General features: G+C 36.1%; 1 protein-coding gene across 4 annotated transcripts in view; it reads left to right on the top strand.

Moving 5' to 3' along the window:
- Window positions 1–24,557, top strand: part of GABRA3 (gamma-aminobutyric acid type A receptor subunit alpha3) — a 402,002-nt gene that overhangs the window by 160,625 nt on the left and 216,820 nt on the right. For all 4 annotated transcript variants that reach the window (XM_032330182.1, XM_032330179.1, XM_032330180.1 and 1 more), the window contains exon 3: window positions 19,337–19,458. In XM_032330182.1, the coding sequence (XP_032186073.1) occupies window positions 19,337–19,458 (122 nt within the window). The remainder of the gene's footprint in view (window positions 1–19,336; window positions 19,459–24,557) is intronic.

Raw genomic sequence — 24,557 nt, 5'->3', positions numbered from 1 at the left:
TCTATCCCTACATGGTGGAGGGGTTTTATCAAGAAAGGATATTGTATTTTGTTAAATACTTTTCCTGAATTTACTGAGAGGATCATATGGATTCTTTATTATCCTTTATTTTATTAATGTCTTTTATTTTATTTTTATTTTTTTATTTTCAGCATAACAGTATTCCTTGTTTTTTTGTACCACACCCAGTGCTCCATGCAATGTGTGCCCTCTCTAATACCCACCACCTAGTTCCCCCAACCTCCCACCCCCCGCCTCTTCAAACCCCTCAGATTGTTTTTCAGAGTCCATAGTCTCTCATGGTTCACCTCCCCTTCCAATTTTCCCCAACTCCTTTCTCCTAACTCCCCTTGTCCTCCATGCTATTTGTTATGCACCACAAATAAGTGAAACCATATAATTGACTCTCTCTGCTTGACTTATTTCACACAGCATAATCTCTTCCAGTCCTGTCCATATTGCTACAAAAGTTGGGTATTCATCCTTTCTGATGGAGGCATAATATTCCATAGGGTATATGGACCACATCTTCCTTATCCATTCGTCTGTTGAAGGGCATCTTGGTTCTTTCCACAGTTTGGCGAATGTGGCCCTTGCTGCTATAAACATTGGGGTACAAATGGCCCTTCTTTTCATGACATTTGTATTTTGGGTGTCAATACCCAGTAGTGCAATTGCAGGGTCATAGGGAAGCTCTATTTTTAATTTCTTGAGGAATCTCCACAATGTTCTCCAAAGTGGCTGCACCAACTTGCATTCCCACCAATAGTGTAAGAAAATTCCCCTTTCTCCACATCCTCTCCAACACATGTTGTTTCCTGTCTTGCTAATTTGGGCCATTCTAACTGGTGTAAGGTGGTATCTCAATGTGGTTTTAATTTGAATCTCCCTGATGGCTAGTGATAATGAACATTTTTTCATGTGTCTGATAGCCATTTGTATGTCTTCACTGGAGAAGTGTCTGTTCATATCTTCTGCCCATTTTTTGATATGATTGTCTGTTTTGTGTGTGTTGAGTTTGAGGAGCTCTTTTTTTTCATTTATTTATTTTCAGCATAACAGTATCATTTTTTCACTACACCCAGTGCTCCATGCAATCTGTGCCCTCTATAATACCCACCACCTGGTACCCTGACCTCCAACCTCCCGCCACTTCAACCCCCTCAGATTGTTTTTCAGAGTCCATATTCTCTCATGGTTCACCTCCCCTTCCAATTTACCCCAACCCCCTTCTCTCTAACTCCCCATGTCCTCCATGCTTTTTGTTATGCTCCACAAATAAGTGAAACCATATGATAATTGACTCTCTCTGCTTGACTTATTTCACTGAGCATAATCTCTTCCAGTCCCGTCCATGTTGCTACAAAAGTTGGGTATTCATCCTTTCTGATGGAGGCGTAATATTCCATAATGTATATGGACCACATCTTCCTTATCCATTCGTCCATTGAAGGGCATCTTGGTTCTTCCCATAGTTTGGTGACTGTGGCCATTGGTGCTATAAACATTGGGGTACAGATGGCCCTTCTTTTCACTACATCTGTATCTTTGGGGTCAATACCCAGTAGTGCAATTGCAGGGTCATAGGGAAGTTCTATTTCTTTTTTAAAGATTTTATTTATTTATTTGACAGAGAGAAATCACAAGTAGATGGAGAGGCAGGCAGAGAGAGAGAGAGGGAAGCAGGCCCCCTGCCGAGCAGAGAGCCCGATGCGGGACTCGATCCCAGGACCCTGAGATCATGACCTGAGCCGAAGGCAGCGGCCTAACCCACTGAGCCACCCAGGTGCCCGGGAAGTTCTATTTTTAATTTTTTGAGGAATCTCCACACTGTTCTCCAAAGAGGCTGCACCAACTTGCAGTCCCACCAACAGTGGGGGAGGGTTCCCCTTTCTCCACATCCTCTCCAACACATGTTGTTTCCTGTCTTGCTAATTTTGGCCATTCTAACTGGTGTAAGGTGGTATCTCAATGTAGTTTTAAATTTGAATCTCCCTGATGGCTAGTGATGATGAACATTTTTTCATGTGTCTGATAGCCATTTGTATGTCTTCATTGGAGAAGTGTCTGTCCATATCTTCTGCCCATTTTTTGATATGATTGTCTGTTTTGTGTGTGTTGAGTTTGAGGAGTTCATTATAGATCCTGGATATCAACCTTTTGTCTGTACTGTCATTTGCAAATATCTTCTCCCATTCTGTGGGTTGTCTCTTTCTTTTCTTGACTGTTTCCTTTGCTGTGCAGAAGCTTTTGATTTTGATGAAGTCCCAAAAGTTCATCTTCGCTTTTGTTTCCTTTGCCTTTGGAGACATATTTTGAAAGAAATTGCTGTGGCTGATATCGAAGAGATTACTGCCTGTGTTCTCCTCTAGGATTCTGATGGATTCCTGTCTCACATTGAGGTCTTTTATCCATTTTGAGTTTATCTTTGTGTACGGTGTAAGAGAATGGTCGAGTTTCATTCTTCTACATATAGCTGCCCAGTTTTCCCAGCAACATTTATTGAAGAGACTGTCTTTTTTCCACTGTATCTTTTTTCCTGTTTTGTTGAAGATTAATTGACCATAGAGTTGAGGGTCCATATCTGGGCTCTCTACTCTGTTCCACTGGTCTATGTGTCTGTTTTTATGCCAGTACCATGCTGTCTTGGTGATCACAGCTTTGTAGTAAAGCTTGAAATCAGGTAACATGATGCCCCCCGTTTTATTTTTGTTTTTCAACATTTCCTTAGCGATTTGGGGTCTTTTCTGATTCCATACAAATTTTAGGATTATTTGCTCCAGCTCTTTGAAGAATACCAGTGGAATTTTGATCGGAATAGCATTAAAAGTATAGATTGCTCTAGGCAGTATAGACATTTTAACAATGTTTATTCTTCCAATCCAAGAGCATGGAATGGTCTTCCATCTTTTTGTGTCTTCTTCAGTTTCTTTCATGAGTGTTCTGTAGTTCCTCAGGTACAGATCCTTTACCTCTTTGGTTAGGTTTATTCCCAGGTATCTTATGGTTCTTGGTGCTATAGTAAATGGAATCGATTCTCTAATTTCCCCTTCTGTATTTTCATTGTTAGTATATAAGAAAGCCACTGATTTCTGTACATTGACTTTGTATCCTGCCACGTTGCTGAATTGCTGTATGAGTTCTAGTAGTTTGGGGGTGGAGTCTTTTGGGTTTTCTATATAAAAAATCATGTCATCTGCAAAGAGAGAGAGTTTGACTTGTTCATTGCTAATTTGGATACCTTTTATTTCCCTTTGTTGTCTAATTGCTGTTGCTAGGACTTCTAATACTATGTTGAACAAGAGTGGTGAAAGTGGACATCCTTGTCGTGTTCCTGATCTCAACGGGAAGGCTGCAAGTTTTTTCCCATTGAGGATGATATTTGCTGTGGGTCTTTCATAGACAGATTTGATGAAGTTCAGGAATGTTCCCTCTATCCCTATACTTTGAAGCGTTTTAATCAGGAACGGATGCTGGATTTTGTCAAATGCTTTTTCTGCATCAATTGAGAGGACCATGTGGCTCTTTTCTCATATTAATTTGTTCTATCACATTGATTGATTTGCTAATGTTGAACCATCCTTGTAGCCCAGGAATGAATCCCACCTGGTCATGGTGGATAATATTTTTAATGTGCTGTTGGATCCTGTTTGTTGGGATCTTGTTGAGAATCTTAGCATCCATATTCATCAGTGATATTGTTCTGAAATTCTCCTTTTTGGGCGGGTCTATGCCTGGTTTGGGGATCAGGGTAATGCTGGCTTCATAGAAAGTCTGGAAGTTTTCCTTCTGCTTCAATTTTTTGGAACAGCTTCAGGAGAAATAGGTGTTATTTCTTCTTTGAACGTTTGGTAGAATTCCCCAGGGAATCCGTCAGGTTCTGGGCTCTTGTTTTTTGAGAGGTTTTTGATCACTGCTTCAGTCTTGTTCCTAAATATCAGTATATTCAGGTTTTCAATTGCTTCCTGGTTCAATTTTGGGAGTTTATAGTTTTCCAGGAATGCATCCATTTCATCTAGGTTGCTTAGCTTATTGGCATATAACTGTTGATAATAACTTCTGATGATTGTTTCTACTTCCTTGGTGTTAGTTGTGATCTCTCCCTTTTCATTCATAGTTTTATGAATTTGGGCTTTCTCTCTTTTCTTTTGGATTAGTGTGGCCAGTGGTTTATCGATCTTATTGATTCTTTCAAAAAACCAGCTTCTAGTTTCATTGATACTTTTTACTCTATCTCTGGTTTCTACCTCATTGATCTCAGCTCTAATCTTGATGATTTCCCTTCTTATGTGTGGAGTTGGTTTGATTTGTTGTTGATTCTCCAGTTCTTTAAGGTGTAGAGACAGCTGGTGTGTTCTGGATTTTTCAATTTTTTTGAGGGAGACTTGGATGGCTATTTCCCCTTTAAGACTGCCTTTGCTATATCCCATAGGTTTTCGACCAAAGTGTCTTCATTATCCTTGGTGTCCATGAATTGTTTTAGTTCTTCTTTGATCTCCTGGTTGATCCAAGCATTCTTAAGCAAGGTGGTCTTTAGCTTCCAGGTGTTTGAGTTCCTTCTGAACTTTTCCTTGTCATTGAGCTCCAGTTTCAAAGCATTGTGATCTGAGGATATGCAGGGAATAATCTCAGTCTTTTGGTATCGGTTGAGTCCTGATTTGTGACCCAGTATGTGGTCTATTCTGGAAAAGGTTCCATGTGCACTTGAGAAGAATGAGTATTCTGTTGTTTTAGGGTGGGATGTTCTGTATATATCTATGAGGTCCATTTGGTCCAATGTGTCATTCAACGCTCTTGTTTCTTTATTGATTTTCTGCTTCGATGATCTGTCTATTTTTGAGAGAGGTCTGTTAAGATCTCCTACTATTAATGTATTCATATCAATATGACTCTTTATCTTGATTAACAGTTTACTTATGTAATTGGCTGCTCCCATATTGGGGGCATAGATATTTATAATTGTTAAATCATCTTGGTGGATAGTCCCTTTAAGAATGATGTAGTGTCCTTCTGTATCTCTGACTACAGTCTTTAGTTTAAAATCTAATTTATCTGATATGAGAATTGCTACCCCGGTTTTCTTTTGAGGCCCATTGGCATGAAAGAGGCTTCTTCACTTTCAGTCTGGGTGTATCTTTAGGTTAAAAATGGGTCTCTTGTAGAACACATATGGATGGGTCCTGTCGTTTTTATCCAGTCTGTAACCCTGTGCCGTTTTATGGGTGCATTTACGCCATGCACATTGAGGGTGATTATTGATAGATACAGTTTTATTGACATCATGTTACCTTTGAAGTCTTTCTTTCTGTAGATTATCTCTATATTTCTGTTCAATGCTATTCTTAGGATTTTTCCTCTTTTATAGAACCCTCCCCTTAATATTTCCTGTAGTGTCGGCTTGGTGGTTACATAGTCTTTTAAGCCTTGCCAGTCTTGAAAACTCTTTATCTCTCCATCTGTTTTGGATGTCAGTCTTGCTGGATAAAGTATTCTTGGCTGCATATTCTTCTCATTTAGTGCCCTGAATATATCTTGCCAGTCCTTTCTGGCTTGCCAGGTCTCTGTGGACAGGTCTGACATGATTCTGATGGGCTTTTCTCTGTAAGTAAGGAGCCTCTTTGTCCTAGTGGCTTTCAAGAGATTATATCTACAATTATGATTCCTCAATTTGACTATCAGGTGTCTTGATATTTTTTTGAATCTGTAATCTTGGGTGGAGACCGTTCAGCCTCTAGTACATAAACGCTGGTTCCATTTGCAAGATTGGGAAAATTTTCATGAAGAACTTGTTCTACTATATCTTCTAGACTTCTTTCTTTCTCCTCCCCTTCAGGGATTCCAATAATTCTGACACTGGAACGTTTCATGGCATCATTTATTTCCCTGATTCTGTTTTTGTGGCTCCTAAGTTGTTTGTTCCAGGCTTCCTCCTGATCCTTTCTTTCTATCTGTTTGTCCTCCAGATCACTAATTCTATCTTCTGTCTCAGTTCCCCTGGCTTTTAGAGAATTTAGATTAGATTGGGACTCATTGAGAGCATTTTGAACCTCATCCCTGGTAGATTTTAGCTCTGCCCTCACATTGTGAACATCATCTCTGGTTGCTTTCAGTTTGGCCCTAATCAATTCCGTTTGGTCATCCATGGCTTTCTCCAACCTAGCTATTGCCTGGATAATTTTTAGCCTGAATTCTCTTTCCGACATATTGTCTATGTTGATTGCCATTAGCTCTATTGCAGAAGGTCCATCCTCTGTATTTTTCTTCTGTTGGGTATTCCTCCTCCTAGTCATTTTGGTGAGAGATGACTGAACAGATGTAGCTGGATGTATCGACTGTGGTGCAGTCAAGGTGCACCCTGCAACACTTCTGAGCAATCAAGATTCCCCACCTAAATGAGAGAAAAAAGAAAAGAAAAAGAAAAGGAGAGAGAGAGAGAGAGAGAGAGAGAGAGACAGGAAAGAAAGGGAAGATAAAAGAGAAGGTTCAGCCCAAATGGGCCCCAAGGTAAGATTTATGAAGTATACAAACAAAAACAGATAAACAGAAAGACTGATAAAAGTATATGACAAGAGGAAAAAAAATATATATGCAAAGAAAGGAAGAACCTCATCAAAAAGAACCCCAAGTGTAAGATTTATATAGTATCAGGAAAAACACAAAAACACAGAAACACTGGTGGAAGAAAAAGATGGGAGAGTGGATAAATTCTCAGTGTGGGCGACTAAGGTTGTTTTGATTCTTCCTGGATGTATCTTGATATCTTTGTTAAAGGACTCAACTTTCCTAAGATTAAGGGGGATTAAAAATTGGTTTACCTATAGGGGTAGTATTGATTGGGGAAAGGGGATTACTTTGAAGATTAACTCTATATGAATATTAGTAAATAAAAATAAAAAAGGAATAAACTAGACTAAACTAAACTAAAATTAAAAAAAAAAGAAATTTAAAAAATAGAAATGCAAAAGAAAAACACAGGTGTATGTATCAAAAAGTTCAGGTTAGAAGGTTATTATGGAATTTGATGTACTGGACAGCTCACTATGATGGTAAATAGGTTAAAAAATTATCTATATAAAAATGAGCCAGAATAGTGGGAAAAAATTAAAAATAAAAGTTGTCCTATGAAGTAGTGGTGGTTGTTCTCTTGTAGACTTTTTTTTTCTTTCCTGGTTGGTTTTCTGGGGGAGGGGCCTGCCACGTGGATTTTCAGTCAATGATGTTCCCTGAGTTAAGTCCTACCACCCCCCTCAAGGGGGTGGGCTCTGAGGAAACCGTTTTTTTTCAGGCTTTTGTTCTCTGGAGGTTTTCATGTTCGTTCAGTTTTTTTTGTTCTCTCTCACCTTGACCGCTTTTGATGTTTTTTGTAGGTTTAGAGGAAAGCAAACTGCCCCCTGACCTCCCTCGCAGAGAGAAGCCTCAGTATGTTCTTCTGTGGGAGTTGCAGAGTCCATATAAATTCCCCCTTGGCCACTGGCAGAGCAGGTTCTGAGTCACGGTCCCTGGGGACACAGGATCTTCTGCTTGTACCCAAAACCATGGCAGTGGCGGCTGTCTGGGCAGCTCCAGACCGCCAGAGAGGTTCCAAGCAGTGATCGCGCACAGATTTGAGAGTGCCTGGTCTTTCTGGGTCTGCGAGCACCCAATTTGCGTGCACCTCTCTCAGGGGAGGCTGTGGGTCACGTGCACGTGTCTCAGGCTCTGAGAGTGGGGTGCAGGTCCCAAAGCACCAGGCTGGGCCTTCCCGCACTTCTCTCAGGGGAGAGTTTGGGGTGCGCGTCTCAGGCTCTGAAACAATGGCATGGGTCTAAGAGCGCCGGGTGGGCCTTTGTACACCTCTCTCATGGGAGGGTGAGGGGCCCGCCTGTCTCAGGCTCTGTAGCAGGGCTCGGTGTTCTGCCATCTGGTGTGGCTCCCATCCCCTCATGGGAGCCAGACCCCACGCAATCTCAGGCGCACTGGTGGCTCAGGGACCAAGACCTGGTTTCTCTGCCGCAGTCTCTCTGGCTCAGCACCAGGGGAGGTTGTCCTGGGTCCGGGGACTTAAGCCCCTGTCCCTAGCTGCCCTGATTCCCACAATTTCCCCCCACCATGATCCTTTGCTCTTTTTGGAGTGCTTTCAACCAGTCTCCAAGTTAATGCTGGTCCCCAGATGCAGGGTACTCTCACTTGTATTAGGGGTATTACTTTCCAACCGGTCACCTCTGGTGGCTCCCTCCCCCTTTTGTTTATCTTCTGATATCAGTCTGACCTTCCCACTCTGCTTTACCTGCCCACTGGCATCTTCTGCCCCTGTAGAGATCCAGATATGTATAATTCTGATCTCAGGCTTATTTCCTGGGTGATTGGAGTTCTTTGGTAGGTAATCAGCTCACATTAGGGTACAGGTTGAAAAGGCGCCTCCTCCTACTTCCCTGACATCTTGTCTCCCTGTCTTTTATTTTATTAATGTAGTATATCACATTGATTGATTTGTCGATGTTGAACCACCCCCGCAGCTCAGGAATAAATCCCACTTGGTTGTGGTGAATAATTTCTAATGTACTATTGCACTGATTAGCTAGTATCTTGTTGAGAATTTTTGTATTCTTGGTCATCAGGGATACTGGATTGCAATTCTCCTTTTTATTGAAGTCTTTCGTTTTTGGATCAAGGTAATGCTAGCCTCATAGAGTGAGTTTGGAAGTTTTCCTTCTATTTTTATTTTTTGTAACAGTTTCATAAGAATGGATGTTAATTCTTCTTTAAATGTTTGGTAGAATTCTGCTGGGAAGCCATCTGGCCCTGCATTCTTGTTTGTTGGGAGATTTTTGATTACTGATTCAATTTGTTTGCTCATTATGGATCTGTTTGGCTTTTCTATTTCATTCTGTTTCAGTTTTGGTAGTTTATATGTTTCTAGGAATGCATCCATTTCTTCTAGATTGCCTAATTTGTTGGCATATAATTTTTTCTTAATGCTCTCTTATATTAAGAGAATATTATATATGAAGGGTTTGTATTTCTTTGGTGTTGATTGTGATCTTTCCTCTTTCATTCATGATTTTATTTATTTTTCTTTTCTTTTTGAATTATCTGGCTAGGGGTTTATCTATCCTATTAATTCTTTCAAAGAAGCAGCTCCTAGGGTTTTTAATCTGTTCTACTGATTTTTTTTATTTCCATATCCTTGTTTTCTGCTCTATTTTTCATTATTTCTCTTATACTGCTAGTTCTAGGCTTCATTTGCTGTTCTTTTTCCATCTCCTTTAGGTGTAAGTTTAGGTTGTGTATTTGGGATTTTTCTTGTTTCTTGAAGAAGACCTGTATCACTATATACTTGCCTCTTAGGACTGCCTTTGCTTCATTCCAAAGGTTCTGAATTGTCATGTTTTTATTTTCTTTTGTTTCCATCTACTTTTTAAAATTCATCTTTAATTTCCTGTTTGAACCACTCTTTTTTTTTTTTTAGTAGGATGCTCTTTATCCTCCATGTATTTGTGGTATTTCCAAATTTTTTCTTGTACTTGACTTCAAGTGTTAAAGTATTGTGGTCTGAAAATATGCATGGACTAGCTCAATCATTTTGTAGCATTTGAGGCCTGATTTAGGACCTTGTATGTGATTTAATCTGGAGAGTGTTCCATGTGCATTTGAAAAGAATTTGTATTCTGCTGCTTTAGAATGAAATGCTCTAAATAGATCTGTAAGTTAATCTGATCCAGTGTGTCATTCAAAGCCCTTGTTTCATTGTCAGTATTCTGGTTAGATGATCCATGTATTTTTGTGAATGGGGTCTTAATGTCCCCTAATATTGTATTATTATCAATGCATTTCTTTAATTTTGTTATTAATTGGTTTATGTATTTAGCTTCTCCCAAGTTAGGTGAAGAAATATTTGCATTTGTTAGATCTTCTTGTTTGATGGACTCTTTTGGTTATGATATGGTATCCTTCTTCATCTCTTATTATAGTCTTTAATTTAAAATCTAGTTTGTCTGATATAAGGATTGCTACTCCAGCTTTCTTTTGATGTCCATTAGAATGAAAAATGGTTTTCTACTGCCTCACTTTCAATCTGCAGATATCTTTGAGTCTAAAATGAGTCTCTTGTAAGCAGCATATTGATCAATCTTTTTTAAAATCTATTCTGATACCCTATGTATTTTGATTGTAGAATTTAGTCCATTTACATCCAGAGTAGTTATTGAAAGATATGAAATTAGTGCCATTGCATTACCTATAAAGTCACATTCTTATACATTATCTCTGTTCCTTTCTGGTCTTTGTTACTTTTGAGCTCTCTTTTCCCTCAAAGCATCCCCTTTAATATTTCTTGAAGGGCTGATGTGGTATTCACAAATTCCTTTAGTTTTTCCTTGTTCTAGAAACTCTTTATCTGTCCTGTTCTGAATGACAGCTTTTCTGTATTTCTAAAGTATTCTTGGCTGCACATTTTTTTTCCGTTTAGCACATTGATTATATCATGCTTGTCCTTTTTGGGTATCAGGTCCCTGTGGACTGGTCTGCTGCCAGCCTTGTTTGTACTCTTGGAGGTTAAGGACCTCTTGCTCTGAACCACTTTCTGTATTTTCTCTCTTTCTGTAATATGCAAGCTTCAGTATAATATGTGGAGGTGTTGACTTATTTTTGTTGATTTTGAGGGGGCTTCTTCTCTGTACCTCCTGGACTTGAATGACTGTTTCCTTCCCCAGATTAGGCATGTTCTCAGCTATAATTTATTCAAATAAAACTTATGCCCCTATCTCCCACTTTTCATGTTCTGGAACCCATATTTTTCAGATATTATTTCACTTTTCAGATTTGAATTCTTGAAGTCTCTGTTTGTGATTCAGTAGTTGTCTTACTCTCTTCTTTTCAGCTTCCTTATTTTCCATCATTTCATCTTCTATATCACTGACTCATTTGCTTCTTTCCTTTCTGAACCTCCACTTGGGACTGAATCATAGTAGTAGCATTTCTAATTTTGGCTTGATTAGATTTTAGTTCTTTTATTTCCATAGTAAGGGATTTTCCAGTATCTTCTATGCACTTTGCAAGCCTAGATAATATCTATATAATGTTGTCTTAAATTCTAGTTCAGATTTACCTATATCTGTTTCGATTAAATCCTGGCAGTGACTACCTCCTGTTCTTTCTTTTGGGGTGAATTTCTCCATCTCATCATTTTTTCCCAGAAAAGAATAGAAAAGAAAGAAAATACAACAATAACAACAACAGAAAAACAAAAACAAAACAAACCAGAAGAAAATAAAAAAATTATAAAGTAAGAAAAAAAATCAAGAAATGAAACAGGACAAAAGATAAAACTAGATACTGGGTGTATTTCAGTCTGTTGAAACTAGAACTAGATCCAAAAATAGGAAAGAAATACTTCTACATATATTACAAAATAAAATACAATGTAAGGAAACCAAAAATACCATATATATATATATATATATGTATGTATATAGTATATGTAAAATAAAAAAAATTAAAAAGGAATTGAAAAGTAAGAAAATAGCTGGAGAAAAAAAGTGAAAGACTAAAGAATATATATATAATATATAATACATAATATGTATATATGTATAATATATAATACATATATACATAATATATAATCTGTATATTTATATTATATATAATATATATAATATATATATAAAAAAGTGAAAGAGAAAAAAGTGAAAGACTAAAGAATATATATATAATATATATATTATGTGTATACATATACATATATTACATATATATTCATATAATATATATGTATATTATATATACATATTATGTATATGTATATTATGTATATACATATTATGTATATATATTATGTATGTAATATGTATGCATATTATGTATATATTATGTGTATACGTATGCACATAATATATGTATACGTATACACATATATTATGTGTATATGTATACACATAATATATATACATAATAAGTTTGTTTTGTTTTTGTTTTGTATGTAATATGTATACATATTATGTACATATATATTATGTGTATTCGTATACACATAATATATATATACATAATATGTATACATATTACATACATAATATATATACATAATATGTATAATATATACATAATATGTATATATGTATAATATGTAATACATATATACATAATATATAATATGTATATTTATATATAATATATATAAAAAAGTGAAAGAGAAAAAAGTGAAAGACTAAAGAATATATATATTATATATATATTATCTGTATACACATAATATATATATAGCAATTATATATATATTGCAGTTATAAAATGAGTAAGTCTCAGGGATAATAAGTACAGCATAGGGAATATAATCAATAAGCTGCTCAGGTGGTGAAGTAAGGTAGAACTCCACATATAACTGTGTAGTCTCAGGATCCCTGAGGGGGATATTGCAAAAAAAAAAAATATATATATATATATTATGTGTATATATAATATACATATATATGTGTATATACATGTATATATAATATACATATATTATATATATTATGTGTATATTATATATAATATAATATATTATAATATGTGTATATTATTATGTGTATATTAATATTATGTGTATATTAATATGTATATATAATGTGTATATTATTATGTGTATATTAATATTATGTGTATATTAATATGTATATATAATATACACATATTATAATATATAATATATAATATACACATAATATATATAATATATGTATATTATATATACATGTATATATATGTATATTATATATACACATAATATATATTATATATATTCTTTAGTCTTTCACTTTTTTCTCTTTCACTTTTTTATATATATTATATATTATATATAATATAAATATACATAATATATATTTTATATTATTATATAGTATTACATATTATACATATTATATATTATATATTATATATATATTCTTTAGTCTTTCACTTTTATACATATATTACGTATAAAACATACATATAAAATATAGGTATATTATAAAAATATAAAATATACATATAAAATACACGTATATTACTTATATTATGTATATATATTATATTATATATGTATAGATATTATATATAATATATAAAATATATAACATATATACACATAATATATATACATATATACACATATATTATGTATATTATACATATACATATATTATATATACACATAATATATAGATATATACATATATTTTGTGTATATATTATATATAACATAATATACCTAATATATTATGTATATTATATAATATACATATATTATATAATATATATAATTTTATATATTTTATATATATAAAAATATATTTTATATATATGTGTATATTTTATATATATATATATTCTTTAGTCTTTCACTTTTTTCTCCAGCTATTTTCTTACTTTTCAGTTCCTTTTAAATTTATTTAATTTATATATTAAATAAATTATTATTTAATAATTAAAATATTTAATAGTAATTTATATATGTATGTGTGTGTGTGTGTATATATATATACATATATATGTTATATATATTATATATATGTATATATATATATGTATATATATATATATATATATATATACCACAATGCTGTATGTTTTCCTCCAGAGCTGAAGATTTGTAGTTCTCTGAGACCATTAAATGTGGTGCTAGCCAGTTGTTCCTGCTGGTCTTCTGGGGGAGGGGCCTGTTGTACTGATTCTCAGGTGCCCTTGCACTTGTGGAAATGTGCCTCCCTTGGCAGGGTGCTGGACAGGGTAAGCAGCTCTGGATAAAACTATGTGGTACTGTTTTGGTCCTTGAAGGTTTTCAGCATGGATGGGCAGAATGAAAATGACAGTGCCCTGCTGTCTAGCCCAGGAGTTGAAAAGATGTGCCCCCTACTCTTCAGTGAGCCCTCACAGAAATGTAGTCATTTGCTCTTATCTCCTTGGCTTCTGTCTGAACTGTATTTACACATCCTGTTACTGAGCATTTTTATTGAGTCACGCAACTGAGTTTCAAGTCTCCAAATTTTCTAGACCCCTCTGGTGTGGACATAAGCTGTTTTTTCCAGGGGAGAAGGGGAGTCTCACTATGCTTCTGACTTTTGCTGGGCCCCTGCCAGGAGCATGCTCACACAACTATGTAGTGGTTTACAGTTTATGGCAACACAGAGAACCTAGACTCACTGTTCTCAGTTGGCTTCCCCACTTCAGTGCCTGGGAGCTCTGCTGCACTCAGACTCCTCCATTCTTCTTGTGTCCCTGACCCTGACCTTCAGGGATCCTGAGATTACGCAGTTATATGTGGAATTCTACCCTACTTCACCACATGAGAAGCTTATTGATTATATTCTCTATGCGGTACTTATTGTCCCTGAGATTTACTCATTTTATAACTGCAAGTATTTACCTCTTAACTCCCTTCGCCTATTTTTTCCATCCCCACACCACTTTCCCCTTGGAAACCACCTGTTTTTTCTCTGTATTTGTAGTTCTTTTCTGTTTTTTGTTTGTTTACTTGTTTTTATTAGATTTCATATATAAGTGAAATCATGATATTTGTCTTTCTCTGTCTGACTTACTTCACTTAGGCTCATGCCCACTACAGCTCCAACCATCTTTCCATGGTGTCCCTTGTATGGAATGCCCTGAGACACCCTCTGCCCCTCAGCTTACTCCCACTTCAGCCATCTTGCCAAGGTGTCATTTATATGGAGAGTCACAGGACTCTCCTCTGGTTCATGTCCACTTCAGTTCCAGATGCCCTACCAAGGTGGCCCCAGCTGAGTGCCCTGGAATCCCCAGCCCACACCCTCTAAAGCACCAGCTAGCTGGCCAAAACCATCAGGCATATGTAGTCCATAAAGAGGACATCCCTATCCAAGGACATTCCTTCGAATTTAAGAGAAGTAGCCATTCCACTTAACTTATGGACACAAACACAGAAGTAAAGCAAAATGAGGAGACATAGGAATATGCTCCAACTGAAAGAACAAGACAAAACTTCAGAAAAATAACTAAATAAAAGTGCCTGTCCTGCGAAGATGTCTCATTACATTTGCAGAACTTGGTAGGGATGGCAGAGAAAGGAATGAATAACCCTCAGTGTATTTGGAGCGTTACCATTTATAAAGCAAATTTTATTTGTTACATATATTTTTTAAGATTTTTATTTATTTATTTGACAGAGATCACAGGTAGGCAGAGAGGCAGGCAGAGAGAGAGGAGGAAGCAGGCTCTCTGCTGAGCAGAGAGCCCGATGTGGGACTCGATTCCAGGACCCTGGGATCATGACCTGAGCCAAAGGCAGAGGCTTTAACCCACTGATCCACCCAGGTGCCCCTATTTGTTATATTATTTACTTATTTCTTCCCAAAACTTTCTAAGATAAGATATTATTATCTCCATTTTACATGTAAGGAAATAGGTTACACAATCAGTTAGTGGCAGAGCCAGCAATAAAACTCTGCTCATTCTCCATAGACTTACTACTATCCCATCTGTAGAGCTAAAAATGAATATACCTGCCTTACCTACACATAGCAAAATTAGTAACATTATTTTTGTGTTTATATGATGGATTATTAACATTAAATCTAATTGATAATAACATATATGAGACAAAACAGGTATGGCCACATTGATTTTATCAACTTAATAAGCATGTGGCTTTGAATAATTTCTTTCTCTCATTAATGTCTTAGGTGCTTCATCTGTAAGTAGAAAAAATTATTGCATGATCTCTAAGACTGTCCATAATCCTGACATACCATGAGTCTTTGTTGTTCCTCTAAACACTTTTGTCATGGAAGTTAGTATTTCAGTCAAAGAAGTGGCATATTATATTGGCCTCATAGTCAGGAAATCAAGTTCCAAATTCTTGCTTTCCCATTAACATTCAGGGCAGTTAAAAGTTATGTTTGGGGGTTTAGAATTCCCATGTCAATCTACCTGGAATGAATATAATATCTGAAGCCCTTTATAGTTCATCTGTAACTCTGTAAGGATTCTCCTATCTGCTTCTCCTATCTGCTTTAAATAATTGATTAAATTGTTTTTAACTCAATTTATAGACCCATTTCCCAGAAATTGAATTGGGCTAACCAGGGCTAAGTGTCCCTGCAGGAAAAGTTAAGGGATAGTGAGTAAGTGGTGTGAACAAAATTAATTGAGCCTCTCTCTCTATAGTGTATGTAAGGTGGATTCAGAATATTGGTGGATTGAACTAAGTGTGGGCTTCATCTGAAGTGTCTGTATTTATCTCTTAAATATATTAAAGGCAGTTTGTTAGCTCTGCACTATAGTTCCCTTCTTTCTTCCCCCTTCCTAGTAAGGTAAATGTATCACTTCTAGTGTTATGTCCACTAAACGAGACAATCATCTCTACTCTTCACTGGGTTGTAGTGCCTCTCTGGTCAAAGTTTTCTTTATGTCTTTTGGTGGATGGGGTGCCAATATTTTTTGTTATTATTTGCATTTGAATAATGAATTCAAGTGAATACAGTACTATTTCAAAAAAGAAAAAAACCAAGCTTTTAATACTTCAAGATATTAAACATTAAGCCTGGCAATTTTAACATTATTTGATGGTAATAGAACCTATCTGTGAAGTTATTTTGATTTTAAAGATGAGAAAGCTATTACTAGAGGTGTTACATGACTTGCCTAAGGTCACACTAATAAATTCAAATGTATGTCTCTAGACTCTTCAAGACAAGTTCCCTTTTTACTCCCGTATATATCTATGTTATCATTTGATTCTCTTTGCAACCCTATAAGCAAGGGAAAGATTACTTACCTTGTTTTACCTTTTTCATGCTCTATCACAATACCTAAACTGTTAGAGGTACATAGTTGATGCCCAATAAAGATGTATTGAATAATTAAGTGAATTGAATTAGACTTATGAGTTAAGGAAATTGAGATCTAAAATGACTTTTGCAAGGTTATCTGCTGGAGCAGCAGTTTAGAGTGAGATTTATTCACTTTTGGTGTTTCTATTCTGTAGACTCTTCTCAGGGTCTTTTTCATAAAGGAAATCTTTGTAGCCACTAAGAATATATATTTGTGGGAAGACATATTGACTCTCTCTTAGGACTCCTTCTCAACTGTTATCTTATGTTTTTTATAGACTTGACTAACTGGATGCTAGGAATAGTTATAATATATGTATTAATGGAAACCTTCTAGGTCCAAGGTAAGAATGGAGATAAAATAGTGTAACTTGCTTAATGGTCTACTCCAAATCATGAATACAGATGGCAGTAGAACCCAGGAGTCTTGAATCCCAGTTTATTGATTCTACACTGTGCACAACAGCCATCTGTTTCACTATAGCCCCCTTTCTCTTAAACTACCCTGAGAGCTTCATTTTTAGTCCTATCAAACCACAAGTCCCTCCTCACAAAGTGAAAGTATGTGTCAGCCCAGACCTGAGTGGGTGGGTATCAAAGTGCCTCATGCTTGGAAAGGTTTACAGGAGGCATCCAAACTGGAGGAGCAGGAGGTAGCTGATGGTCAGTAGAAAATCAGGAAACTTGGATTCTAGTCTTATTTCTGCCTCTCACTAGCAATATGATTGTGCGTAAATTTGGTGGTGTACCTTTGAGCTTATTTCCCCATGTATAAAATGAGAAAAATTATGGAATCCCTTAAGAGTCCTGGTAGCTTTAACATTTAGTGGAGTGCTATTGTTTTTTTGCCCTATCTCCATAGGGCAGTAGGTAAGTGAACTAAATGCACTTCAACAATCTGTCTGGTTCTGTTGTTCTGTGAACCTATACTTCTCTAGGTTTGAAGAGGGATAAGTTCTTTGTAACACAATTTTCTTTTTTTTAATTTTGTGGATTATTTATTCATGCAACAAAATTTAGGAAATAACTTCTTTTCATTTATTTATTTTTTTTCTTAGAGGATTTTTGTTTATTGTGTTCAGTTAGCCACTGTATAGTACATAATTAGTTTTTGATGTAGTGTTCAGTGATTCATTAGTTAAGTATAACACCCAGTGTTCATCACAACACGTGCCCTCCTTAATACCCATTACCCAGCTACCCCATCCTCTCACCTCCTCCCCTCTGAAACCCTCAGATTAGTTCCCAGAGTCTATAGTTTCTCATGCTCCATCTACCTCTCTGATTTCTCCCCTCTTTGGGCTTCCCTCCCTTCTCCTATGGTCCTCTGTGCTATTGCTTATGTTTCACATATGAGTGAAACCATATATAATTGTCTTTCTCTGCTTGACTTACTTCATTTAATGTAATCTTCTCCAGTTCCATCCATGTTGATACAAATGGTGGGCATTCATCATTTCTGATGGCTGAACAATATTCCGTTGTATATATGAACTACATTTTCTTTATCCATTCATCTATTGAAGGGCATCTCATCTCCTTCCACAGTTTGGTTATTGTGGACATCGCTGCTATGAACATTGGGGTACATGTGCTCCTTCTTTTCATTACATCTGTATCTTTGGGGTAAATATCTGATAGTACACTCAAAAAACTAATAACCCAGTCAACAAAATGGGCAGAAGACATGAACAGACACTTCCCCAAAGAAGATATACAAATGGCTAACAGACACATGAAAAAATGTTCCATGTCACTAGCCACCAGGGAAATACAAATGAAAACCACAATGAGATACTACTACCTTACACCAGTTAGAATGGCAAAAATTAACAAAAAAGGAAACAACAAATGTTGGTGAGGGTGTGGAGAAAGGGGGGACCCTCTTACACTGTTGGTGGGAATGCATGCTGGTATAGCTACTCTGGGAAAACAATATGGAGATTCCTCAAGATGTTAAGAATAGAGCTACCCTACAGCCCAGCAATTGTACTACTAAGTATTTATCCCAAAATACAGATGTGGTGAGAAAAATAACTTCTTTTTAATGATTTATTTATTTATTTGGGTGGGGACAAAAGAGAGAGTCTTAAGTAGACTCTGCCCTGAGCATGGAGCCCAACCTGGGACATCTCATGACCTTAAGATTGTGACCCTGATATCATGACCTGAGCCTAAACCAAGAGTTGACACTTAACTGACTGTGCCACTCAGGTTCACCTTGGTGAATAATTTTATGATGGGTACTGTTCACAGGCTCATTCTGTTAACAATTTATGCTTGTGTTTCTTCACTACTAGGTTGGGGATGGAGCACATTTTGTTAAACTCTTGACAATGCTGGACTGAAAGTTCAAATATAGTGATCACCATCTGCCTTTTACACAGATATTCATTGTGATTTGGTTAAGATACAAGGCTATTTAATTGACCCACTCTCTTGGTTGAAATCTTCTTAAAGTGTTAACACATGTCACTGTTTCCTGTTAAGAATATTATTTTTTATCTCTTCTTCTTTCACTGTCTCAGACTCTCTCCTAAGCATGCCCCAGATATTCCTGATGACAGCACTGACAACATCACTATATTCACCAGAATTTTAGATCGTCTTCTGGATGGCTATGACAACCGACTACGACCTGGGCTTGGAGGTAAGTTACTATTTTAAGATCCTTTTCTTGGCTCTTGTCATCTAAAAAGATTCTTAAGGTGCCTTCAGCGCTATATTGACCAATGAGTTTAGTGCAATATTGAGCTTCCTCCTTCTCAGCACTAGATATTAATTAAAACCCTTCATTTTATAGTAAATCTTTCTGCTGTGGTTTTGGAAAATTCTGAATTTCATTGAGCTAAATGTATATAGGGTATTTTGCCACCATATTTGGTCAACAGCATTTCTGATAACAGAAAACCAATCCCTGCTGGAATGGGAGGTGTGGCCCAGGGGTATCTGGGAAACATGCTTTTGTTTTCAAAACCTTAAGCATATATCAGCTTGAAATTCCTGTGAGGGGCAACCTGTTGCCTAGGTCAGATCTTAGTTGGCCATTGTTTAGTATGATTTGCAATATGATCACAATGAGATAAGTGCATTATAATATATGATGGGTTGTATTGAAATGGCAAGTATTCAGAGGTATGAATTTAATTTTTTTTCCTGAACCATTTGAGAACTAGTTGAAGATATCATACTCCTTTTCCCTAAATACTTCAATGTGCATTTCCTTAGGACAAATAAATTAATTTAGAAAACTAATTCTTCACTGGGCAAAAACTTTTATCTTGATGAAGTCCCAGTAGTTCATTTTTGCTTTTTTTTCCCTTGCCTCTGATGATGTGTCGAGTAAGAAGCTTCTACAGCCAAAGTCAAAAGGTTGCTGCCTGTGTTCTCCTGTAGGATTTTGATTAATTCTTGTATCACATCTAGGTCTTTCATCCATTTTGAATTTATTTTTGTGTATGGAGTAAGAAAGTGGTCCAGTTTTGTTCTTCTGCATGTTGCTGTCCCATTTTCCCATACCAGTTTTTGAAGAGACTGTCTTTTTTTTCTATTGGATGTTCTTTGCTGCTTTATCAAAGATTAGTTGACCATATGGTTGTAGGTCCATTTCTGGGTTGGTTTTTCTGTTCCATTGATCTATGTGTCTATTTCTGTGCAAGTAGCATACTATGTTGATGACTACATCGTTGTAATATAGCTTGAAATCTGGAATTGTGATACCTCCAGTTTTGTTTTTCTTTTTCATTATTGTTTTGGCTATTCCATGTCTTTCTTTGTTCCATACATATTTTGGGATGGTTTGTTCTAGCTCTGTGAAAAATGCTAGTGGTATTTTCATTGGGCTTGCATGAAATATAGATGCTTTGCGTAGTATAGACACTTTAACAATTTTTTTCTTCTATTCTATGAGCATGAAATATTTTTCTATTTCTTTGTGTCCTCTTCAGTTTCTTTCATAAGTATTCATTAGTTTTCAGCAACTTCTTGGTAGAGTCTTTCAGGTTTTCTACATAGAGTATATTGTCTGCAAAGACTGAAAACTTGACTTCATCCTTCATGATTTTGATGCCTTTTATTTCTTTTTATTGTCTGATTGCTGAGGCCACAACTTCCAGTGTTATGTGAATAGTAATGGTAAGAGTGGACATCCTTGTCTTGTTCCTGACCACAGGTAAAAGGCTCTCAGTTTTTCCCCATTAAGGATAATATTTTCTGTGGGTCTTTCATATATGGCCTTTATGATGTTGACATATGTTCCTTCTATCCTTACTTTGCCAAGGGTTTTTAATCAAGAATCGATGCTCTACTTTGTTAAATGTCTTTTCAGCATCTACTGGGAGGATCATGTGGTTCTTGTCCTTTATTTATTAATGTGGTTTATCACATTAATTGATTTGTGCAGAGTGAACCACACCTAAAGCCCAGGAATAAGTCCCACTTGATAATGGTGAATAATTCTTTTAATAATCTGTTGGATCAGATTAGCTAGTATCTTGGTGAGAATTTTTGGATCCACATTCATCAGGGATATTGGCTTGTAATTCTCCTTCCTAGTTAGGTATTTGTCTGGTTTGAGGATCAAAGTAATGTTGGCCTCATTAAAGGAGTTTGGAAGTTTTCTTTCCATTTCTAATTTTTGAAACACTTTCAGAAGAACAGGTATTAATTCTTCTTTAAATGTTTGGTAGAATTCCCCTGGGAAACAATCTGGCTCTGGACTCTTGTTTATTGGCAGATTTTTGATTACTGATTCAATTTCTTTGCTGATTATGGGTCTGTTCAAATTTTCTGTCCCCCCCCCATTTCATTTTTGGTAGTTCTTTTAAAATTTAAATTCAATTAGCCAACATATAGTGTTGTGTTCAATAATTCCTCAGTTGCTTAAAACACCCAGTGCTCATCTCATCATGCACTGTCTTTAATGCTCATCCCCTAGTTGCCTCATCTCCCACCCACCTCCCCTTCAGGAACCCTCAGTTTGTTTCCTAGAGCCAAGAGTCTCTCATGGTCTGTCTCCCTCTCTGATTTCTTTCCATTCTGTTTTTCCCTCCCTTCCCCTATGATCCTCTGAGCTGTTTCTTATAGTCCACATATGAGTGTAACCATATGGTAATTGTCTTTCTCTGATTGATTTATTTCACTTATCATAGTATACTCCAGTTCCATCCATGTTGATGTAAATGGTAGGTATTCATCCTTTCTGATGCTTGAATAATATTCCATTGTATATACAAAGCACATCTTCTTTATCCATTCATCTGTTGAAGGATGTCTTAGCTCCTTCCATAGTTTTGGTATTGTGAACATTGCTGCTATGGACATTGGGGGGCAGAGGACCCTTTGTTTTACTACATCTATATCTTTGGTGTAAATACTGAGTAGTGCAATTGCTCGGTCATAGGGTAGCTCTGTTTTTAAATTCTTTTTTTTTAAGACTTTATTTATTTATTTGACAGAGAGAGATCACAAGTAGGCAGAGAGGCAGGCAGAGAGAGAGGAGGAAGCAGGCTCCCCGCCGAGCAGAGAGCCCAATGCGGGACTCGATCCCAGGACCCCAAGATCATGACCTGAGCCGAAGGCAGCGGCTTAACCCACTGAGCCAAACCCACTGAGCCACTCAGGTGCCCCTCTGTTTTTAAATTCTTGAGGAACCTCCATACTGGTTTCCAGACTGGCTGTACCAGTTTGTATTCCCACCAATAGTGTAAGATGGTTCCTCTTTCTCCACATCTTTGCCAACACTTGTTTTCCATGTCTTCTTAATTTTGGCCAGTTTTGGTAGTTTATGTGTTTCTAGGAATTTATTCATTTCTTCCAGAATCCCAAATTTGTTAGCATATATTTTTTTCTTAATCTCTTATAATTGTATTTCTGTGGTGTTGGTTGTGATCACTCCTCTTTCATTCATGATTTTATTTATTTGAGTCATTTCTCTTTTTGATGAGTCTGGCTAGGTGTTTGTCAATGAAAATTAGCAATTTTGTTAATTCTTTTGAAGAAACAGCTCCTAGTTTTATTGATCTGTTCTACCTTTTTAAAAAATTTATATATCATTTACTTCAGCTCTAATATTTATTATTTCCTTTTGTTCTGCTGGTTTTAGGCTTTATTTATAGTTCTTTTTCAGCTCCTTTAAGTGTAAAGGGACTTTGTTTTTACTTGAGGAGGGCCAGAAACACTATATACTTAGCTCTTATGACCACCTTTGCTGTATCCCAAAGGTTTTGGATTGTCGTGTTTTCATTTTCTTTTGCTTCCATGTATTTTTAAAAAATTCCTCTTTAATTTCTTGGATGGCCCATTCATTCTATGGCAGGATGTTCTTCAACCTCCCTGTATTTTTTTTGTCTTCCCAAAATTTTTCTTGTGGTTGACTTCAAGTTTCATGGTGTTGTAATCTGAAAATATGCATGGTATGATCTTGATGTTTTTGTACTTGTTGAGGGCTGATTTATGACCCATTGTGTGATCTATTCTGGAGAATGTTCCATGTGCACTCAATAAGAGTACATATTCTGCTGCTTTAGGATGAAGTGCTCTGAATATATCTGTTAAGTTCATCTGATCCAGTGTATCATTCAAAGCCATTGTTTTCATGTTGTTCTTCTACGTAGATAATCTATTTCTATAAATGGTGTTTTAAAGTCCCATACTATTATTGTATTATTATCAATGAGGTTTCTTTTTATGTTTGTTATTAATTCACTTATGTATTTGGGTGCTCCCAACTTGGGAGCATAAATATTTATAAATGTTAGATCTTCTTGTTAGATAGACCCCTTTTATTATGATATAGTGTCCTTCTTCATTTCTTATTATATTCTTTGTTTTAAAATCTAGTTTGTCTGATATAAGGTTTGTTACTCCAGCTTTCTTTTGATGTCCATTAGCATTATATAGGCAGGTGCCTTTAGGTCTAAAATGAATCTCTTGTAAGCAGCATATAGATGGTCTTTTTTTAAAATCCATTCTAGTACCCTTTGTCTTTTGATTGGAGCATTTAATCTATTTATATTCAGAGTATTTATTAATAGATATGAATTTAGTACCATTTTATTACCTGTAAAGTCATTGTTCTTGAAGATTGTCTCTGTTCCTTTTTAATCTTTGGTGCTTTTGGTCTCTCTTTTCTGCTCAAAGGGTTCCCTTTAATATTTCTAGCAGTGCTGGTTAGTGTTCACAAACTCCTTTAGTTTTTGCTTTTCAGGTAATCTCTTTATCTGTCCTATTCTGAACGACAGTGTTGCTAGATAAAGTATGCTTGGCCACATATTTTTCCATTTAGAATGTTAAATATACCATTGCCACTTTCTTCTCACTTGTCATGTTTCTGTGGACAGGTTTGCTGCTAACCTTATGTGTTTACCCTTGTAAGTTAAGGACCTTTTGTCCCTAGCTGCTATCAGAATTTTCTCTTTATCTTTGTACTTTGCAAGTTCCCCGATGATATGTCTTGGTGTTGACCTATTTTTGTTGATTTTGAGGGGAGTTCTCTGTGCCTCCTGGATTTAAATGCTTATTCCTTTCCCCAGATTAGGGAAGTTTTAGCTATAATTTGTTCAAATAAACATTTTTCCTCCTTTACCTGCTCTTCTTCTTCTGGGACTCCTATGATATGGATATTATTGCATTTTATGGAATTGCTGTGTTCCTTCAGTCTATGTTTGTGATCTAATAGTTTTTTTTCTCTCTTCTTTTTAGCTTCAGTATTTTCCACAATTTTATCTTCTATACCACCAGTTCATTCCT

The sequence above is a fragment of the Mustela erminea genome, chromosome X (genome assembly GCF_009829155.1).
Source record: "Mustela erminea isolate mMusErm1 chromosome X, mMusErm1.Pri, whole genome shotgun sequence".
NCBI lineage: Eukaryota > Metazoa > Chordata > Mammalia > Carnivora > Mustelidae > Mustela > Mustela erminea.
The sequence above is the reverse complement of the archived record's forward strand: the minus strand, read 5'-3'. Positions and strand labels throughout refer to the sequence as shown.